The 7,346-nt window shown below is 48.8% G+C and overlaps 1 protein-coding gene across 1 annotated transcript in view; it reads left to right on the top strand.

Moving 5' to 3' along the window:
* PPP2R2C (protein phosphatase 2, regulatory subunit B, gamma) overlaps positions 1-7,346 on the top strand; it is a 287,323-nt gene that overhangs the window by 18,339 nt on the left and 261,638 nt on the right. Inside the window, exon 2 of the mRNA XM_012002141.1 lies at positions 5,504-5,610. Within this exon, the coding sequence (XP_011857531.1) occupies positions 5,562-5,610 (49 nt within the window). The 5' untranslated portion in view covers positions 5,504-5,561. The remainder of the gene's footprint in view (positions 1-5,503; positions 5,611-7,346) is intronic.

The following is a 7,346-nucleotide window of genomic DNA, read 5'->3' as shown; positions in this document are numbered from 1 at the left end:
CAGGTCTGTAATTCAGCAGAGGTGATCATGGGACCCAGTTCTAACCAATGGGACATAAGCTGAGATCACTGGGTGGGGCTTTTGGGAAAGATCCTCCACAGAGAATGACTCAGCTGGCACCTGCACTTTCCCTTGTTTTCTTCTTGTCTGGAATGTGATGGCTGGAGCAATGGCAGCCATTTTGTAATCATGAAGTGCCCTGAGGACACCCTAGGCTAAGGATGAAGAAGCAGATAGACAGAAGGGACCTGGAGCCTTAACCACAACACAGAGTTCTGCTCCAGTGCTGGGTTGCCAGTCTCTGGCTTTATTTTATAAAAGAGAAAAACACTACATTTCTTCCTAGCTTTCTAACACAGCTCCTAACTGACACAGGCCGGGAAGCCCAAATGGAGATTTTTGCTTCCTTTCCATGTATCCCCATCAGTCTCTCCCTGATGTGCAAGGAAAGGCCAATCTGAGCACATCCATCTTCATGCAGAAACCACGTGTGTGGAGCCCTCATGCCCTGTGGTGGGAACATGAAATGGTGTAGCCACTTTGGAAAGTAGTTGGGCAGTTCCTCAAAAGGTTAAACATAGATTTATCTCATGACCCAGCAGTTCTACTCCTAGGCGTCTACCCAGGAGAATTGAAGACATCCATCCATACAAAAAGGTACACACGAATGTTCATGGTGGCACTATTCATAGTAGCCAAAAAATGAAAACAACCCAAATGTCCATCACCTGATGAATGGGTAAACAAAATGTGGTCTATCCGTACAGTGGAGTATTATACAGTCCTGAAAAGGAAGGAAGCCCTGCCACACACTACAGTGTCACTGAACCTTGAACACATCATGTTAAGTGAAAGAAGCTACACACAAAAGACCACATAGTGTATGATTCCATTTATAGAAAATGTTCATAATCAGAAAATTCATAGAGACAAAAAGCAGATTAGTGGTTACCAGGGGTTAGGGGCTTAGAGAATGACCACTAATGAACATGTGGTTTCTTTTTGGGGTGATGAAATATTTTAAAAGTAAATCATGGTGAGCGCTGCACAGCTCTGTGGATATACTAAAACTACTGCATTGTAGCCTTTGAAAAGTAAAGTGTATGGTACATGGTTCATGCCTCAATAAAGCTGTGATTAAAGACTGCGTATGCTTTAAAGTGAGAAGCTTGGTGTCACTGGAGCCAGGTGATAAAGCAGGACAGGGCTATCTGCAGGGTCCCCATGGGCCTGGGGCAGGTGGCCACGTGGCCAGTTTCTGCCTTCTCTAGTGGAACAGGGTGGCACGGTGGTTAGGACCCAGATTTCTCTACCTACACAGCTGCACGCCCTTGGAGAGATCTAGTTCCTGTGCCTTGGTGACCTCACTTGTCAAATGGGGAGACTCCTGTATTACCCACAAGGTTGTGGTGAGGCTAAGCGAGAGTAATCAGGAATGCCTAGCGCAACTTCCGCCTGCAGGGACACTCAGCAAACCCCGGATCTGATTCTTCCATTTCCCTGCACACTTGTCCCCCTTGACCACTGCCCGGTCAGCAGGTGCTTCTGTAGTCTGGGTTTGAGAAGAACTTTCAGAATGGTAGATTTTTAATTTTTTTTTTTTAAAGGAGAGAAGGAAAGCGGTGTCAGGAATCGTCCTCCGTGTTGTTACAACATATTATAAAGCTCAGTCATTGAAATAGTCTGGAGGTTACACTAGACTTGGGAGAGAGACTGGTGAAGCGCCACATAGTACACGTGTGAGTCCCCTGTGGCCGCCAGAGCGAAGTCCACAGACTGGCTGGTTCAAGATGACAGAAATGTATTGTCCCCAGTTCTGGAGGCCAGAAGTCCAAGGTCACAGTGTTGGCAGGGTTGGTGCCCTCTGAGGGCTATGGGGGGAATCTGTCCCAGCCTCTTCTCCTGGCTTCTGGTGCTTTGCTCACAACTTTGCTGCTCCCTGGCTTGTGGAAGCCTCATCCCAACCTCAGCCTCCATCCTCCCACAGCACTCTCCCTGTGTGTGCCTGTCTGTGTGTCCACATTTCCGCCCTCTCTCTCTTCTTTTTTGGAAGGACATCAGGCATGTTGGATTAGGGACTCAGCTTAATGATGCCATCTCAATGCATTTCGTCTGCAACTACCCTATTTCCAAATAAAGTCACATCCTGAGGTTCTAGGGGTGAAGAACGCACATGCAGATTTTAGGGGGAAGCAATCCAGCCCTTCCTGATGGAAAGTCAGAAGTAGGTTTGAGCTGTATAATAAATCACTCACTGTGTAACGGGCTCAGTATTTGTGGAGCACCTGCTCTGCGCGGGTACCGGGAAACAGCAGTGATACACTGACAAGGTCCCTGCCTACGAGTAGCTCAAGCAGCAGGGTGGGGAGGACATTTCACAACGGTGCGGGAGTGGCCAGCTCCTCGCGTCTGCTGCCTTTGTAACGAGAACAAGTTAGAGGGACAGACTGCATTCGCGGCCGGCTCTTTCACGCACGTAGCACGTGGTGTGGGTGGTGCCACTGCTCCAAGGCTGAACCCCGAGCCCCTTCGGCCAAGGGAGCAACTGCCGCCACAGCGGATGACTTGAGGTTTTATTTTACAATTTCATTTGCCGCGTTATTGGCGTTTGGAAGATGACATGACCTCATCTCCTTTTTCTTTGCCTAGTGAAAATAGCAGGTGGTTTTGTTCCCTTCCCACCACTGGGTGTGTTTAGCGCCATCATAACACAGATTGTTAAATCATCCTTGTATGTTTCCGTTTTGCTCTGAAACGCTCCTGTCGCCGGGGGCGATGAACTTGGCTCAATGCACCTGTGTGTTGGTGGAACTTGGCAGATGGGCGGCGGGCACCTCTCCGTGCCGATATCTCTACCCCGAGGAAGGGGCCGTGGGGTGGGGTAAAGAGCCAGGAAGAGGGGAATCTGGATTTGATTCCCAAATCTGACATCCCAGCCGTGGGACCTGAGACAAGTCATTCCACTTGTAGGGGGGCCCGCTTCAGTGACCCCCGGGAAGATTAAATGGAATGATCAATGCAGAACTTTTTTTTGGATTGTTTTTAATATGCTGAAATATACATAACACAAAACTAATCATTTTAAGCATTTTCGATGTCTAATTCAGTGGCATCCGGTACATGCCCATTGTTGTGCAACCATCTCCACAACCTGTCGCCAGAGCTTTTTCTTTGTACCCATTAACACCAACTCTCCATAACCCCAGCCCTGGTAACCCCCATTTCACTTCCTGTCTCTATGAATTTGACTCCTCCAGGACGTCATATAAGTGGAATCACACAGTATTTGTCCTTTTGCCACTGGTTTATTTTCTTTAGCATAATATTTTCAAGGTTCGTCTACATTGTAGCATGTGTCAGAATTTTATTCTTTTTTTTGGGCTGAATAATATTTACGGAAAGGGTTAATCTGTAAATTGCCATGCCACTAAAAACAAAGTTTTAGATGGTGTGTAAAAATTAATGGTTGAACCGAACAGAGGAGGTGAACTGAAAGGTACACTCTCTTTTTCCTTCAACCCCAGAGCCATTCCCCATGTAACTGCCTGTGCATCCTCCGGACATTTCTCTGCACTGATGAGCATTTACGTGTGTCCTTTATTTTTAGACCTCCATGCTATTCTGCACCTTGATTTTTTCCCCTTTGATGTCATTCTTCCTTTTTTTTTTTTTTTTTTTTGGAGAGGGAATCTCACTGTGTTGCCCAGGCTGGAGTGCAGTGGAGCGATCTCGGCTCACTGCAAGCTCCATCTCCTGGGTTCAAGTGATTCTCTTGCCTCAGCCTCCTGGGTAGCTGGGACTACAGGTCTACAGGTGCCCACCGCCATGCCTGACTAATTTTTATATTTTTAGTAGAGACAGGGTTTCACCATGTTGGCCAGGCTGACCTCAGGTGATCTGCCCACCTCAGCCTCCGAAAGTGCTGGGATTACAGGTGTGAGCCACCGTGCCCGACCTGATATCTTTCAATATTGGCACACACACATAGAAATGCCTCATCCTGTTCAACAGTTGCTTAGCATCCACTGATAGGTGGCCATGTCTTATTTCCCCAGGTCCATGCTGATGTCCATGTATGTCGTTTACCAATACTTGCCATTACAAACAACACTGGAAATGATTGTTCTTGACACAAGAGTGAGATTTACACCTGAATCCCTAGAAGACAAGAGGCCTGTGCATTGAGAAGCCTCACATTGTCAAATTGCCCCCTGTGGAGGTGACCCCTTCTCCACCCCACCCACCCTGCACAGGAGGGGCTTCCCACAGTGATATCACTCTTGCGGGGAATGGGCTGCAGGATCCTTTTTTTGGGTCACTGCCATATTTGAAAAGTGCAACATTTCTGGTTTCATTCACATTCTTTTAAAATGATGAGAGTGGACACACCTTTTTTCACTTGCCTTTCTTCTTATATGAATTAAAGAATTATTTCTTTTTCTTTCTTTGTGTGTATTTCTTTTTATGTGAATGACTTGTGAGTCTCCTTTTCTCACTTTTCTACTGAGCTTTTCATCTTGTCTTCTTGTTTATTTGTAAGAGTTCTTTACATAGTTAGGAAAGTGCGCTGTGCATGCTGGTTGTTGAAATCTGTTCAACTCAGAGTCGTCTCTAAATATCTTACCTTCTTTGAAGTTACCCATAAACTTATATGTGCCCCTGAGACAGCGATGCTTCCTTTCATAATCCTGGGCTTATAGTTCCTATCCTTCACCTTGAGGCTTAGAGGCTCTCCTTCAGTGTCTGTTGATAATTTACCGAACCCTCATCTCTTCCTCAAGCTACACAGAGTGAGGTGGGGAAAAGATGATGGTCAGATGCTATGGAAGGAGCTGGAAAGAAGCTGTCAGGGGTGGGGGTGGTGCAGGGCTAACACTGTGATAAAGGCAGCCAAGCAACCTCAAGGTAAGTATTAGTTCAGTGGACTGCAGTGTGGGGTGTTGTCCCTGCCACAGGGCATCAGGGAAGGCTTCCTGGAGGTGGCAATAGTTCAGCTGAGCCGCAGTGGGACCTCAGTAGCCTTGTACTCTCGTCCACAGGCTCAGAAGTTGGCCAGGAAAAGCTGCCCCTGTGCTGGAGTGGGCTGTGGGCCTGTGCGGGGTGGGGAGGGGCTTCCAGTTCCATGTTTTTAAGTGGGGAGTGGCCTGGAGTCCCTAGTAAGGGATTTCGTAGGCTGTGGGGAAATAGCTGCTGAGGGGTGAAGTTTGAAGACAAACGATAGAGGGGAGATGGGGAGGAGTCACCCCATTTGGGGCCAAAATAGCCCGAGGGGAAGGTGGTGTGTTGTCCCCATTTCACAGATTTGGAAGCTGAGGCTCAGGCGGCTCTCGCAGCCGGGAGGAGGGAGGCGTTTCCAACTCCGGCCCAGGGCTGGCTGGAGCTGCGCTGGGCATCGGCCAGGGTGGCCGTGGGTGGCGGTGCTCGCGTTGCATGTGATGTGTGGCGGCATGCATGCACCAAGGCTCTTTTATTGCTCAACTGTAGTTTTTTTTTCTGATTATAGAAGTAAAATAGAAAGAAGACCTTTTTTGAAATGACCTGTGTTAGTCACCTCTCTCAGGATGCGTGAGGCGGACACGTTGAGGCCACCTCAGCTGATGGAAGTTTCCGGTAAGAAGCCCGTTCTCATAGCCGGGCAGCAGCGCCGGTGAGCTTGGGGTCATGGGCTGTGGGTCTCAGGCGCCTGACACAGCGCCAGCCTGACAGCGGGAAGCCGACCCCACCGTGCTGGGATCTGGCCCCTCCCCTGCTTTGGCCCCTGGGCCCCCAACCCTGGCTCCTGCCGCCTGGGCCCTGACCCTACCCCGCCAGCCCCCATCGCCGCCTCTGTCTCCTGGGCCATGGGTGAGGCCCCCCTCATGCGCCACCTCCTTGTGGACTGTGGCAGGGTCACTTTGTCAGGCAGCTGGGGCAGGGGCCAGGAGCATTGTTTCCTCATTGGGCCAACAGTGTTGAGTGCCCGCCGTGGCCAGCACTAGGCCAGCCCCTGGGGTCGCAGCAGTGGGCAAGTGGACGATGACCCTCGAGGCTCACACTGAGCAGCAGACCCAGACAGACAGAGTCAATCTGTTAACTAGATCCCGACGGGGTGCGAGTGCTGTGAGAAAACAGGGCAGCCATGGGGAGATGGGGTTGTCACCGGGAAGTACAGGGTGCAGGAAGGCACCCGAGGGAGTGTGCGGGCTGTGCGTGTTGGGGGGTGTATGTTGGTGTGTATCTGTTTGGGAGTGTGTGTGTTGATATGTGTATGTTGATATGTGTGTGCTGATGTGTGTGTTTAGGATGTGTGTGTTGTATGTGTTGATGTGTTTGTATGGTGGGGTATGTATGTTGGGGTGTGTGTATTGATGTGTTTGTTGATGTATGTGTGCTGTATGTGTTGGTATGTGTGTTGGAGTATGTGTGTTAGGGTGTGTGTGTGTGTTGATGTGTGTTTGTTGATATGTGTATATGTTGGTGTGTGTGTTGTGTGTGTTGGTGTGTGTGTATGTTGGTATGTGTTAGCTGATGTGTGATGTGTGTGTTGGTTTGTGTGTTGATATGTGTATGTATTGGGGTGTGCATGTGTTTGGGGTATGTGTGTTGGGGTATGTGTGTGTGTTGCTGTGTGGTGTGCTTATTGTGTTTGTGTGTGTTGGTGTGTGTTTGTTGATATCTGTATGTGTTGATGTGTGTGTGTTGGTGTGTGTGTATGTAAGTGTGTGTGTTAGTGTATGTGTTGATGTGTATGTTGATGTGTTGGTGTGTATGTTGATGTGTGTGTTGGTGTGTGCTTGTTGATGTGTGTATGTGTTGGGGTGTGTGTGTGTGTTTGGGGTATATGTGTTGGGATGTGTGTGTATTGGGGTGTGTGTGTGTTTGGGGTATGTGTGTTGCGGGGTGTGTGTGTGTTGCTGTTGGTGTGCTTATTGGTGTGTGTGTGTTGGGATATGTGTATGTTTTGCTGTATGTTGATGTGTGCGTGTTAGGGTGTGTGTATTGGTGTGTGTGTGTTTGGGGTAGGCGTGTTGGAGTGTGTGCTTGGGGTATGTGTGCTGGGGTGTATGTGTTGCTGTTGGTGTGCTCATTGGTGTGTGTGTGTTGGGATATGTGTATGTTTTGCTGTATGTTGATGTGTGCGTGTTGGGGTGTGTGTATTGGTGTGTGTGTGTGTGTTTGGGGTATGAGTGTTGGGGTGTGTGTGTTTGGGTGTATGTGTTGCTGTGTGGTGTGCTCATTGGTGTGTGTGTGTTGGGATATGTATGTTTTGCTGTATGTTGATGTGTGCATGTTGGGGTGTGTGTGTATTGGGGTGTGTGTGTTTGGGGTATGTGTGTTGGGGTGTGTGTGTGTTTTGCTGTATGTTG

This window comes from Mandrillus leucophaeus, unplaced genomic scaffold (assembly GCF_000951045.1).
Source record: "Mandrillus leucophaeus isolate KB7577 unplaced genomic scaffold, Mleu.le_1.0 Scaffold68, whole genome shotgun sequence".
In the NCBI taxonomy this organism is placed as follows: domain Eukaryota; kingdom Metazoa; phylum Chordata; class Mammalia; order Primates; family Cercopithecidae; genus Mandrillus; species Mandrillus leucophaeus.
The sequence above is the reverse complement of the archived record's forward strand: the minus strand, read 5'-3'. Positions and strand labels throughout refer to the sequence as shown.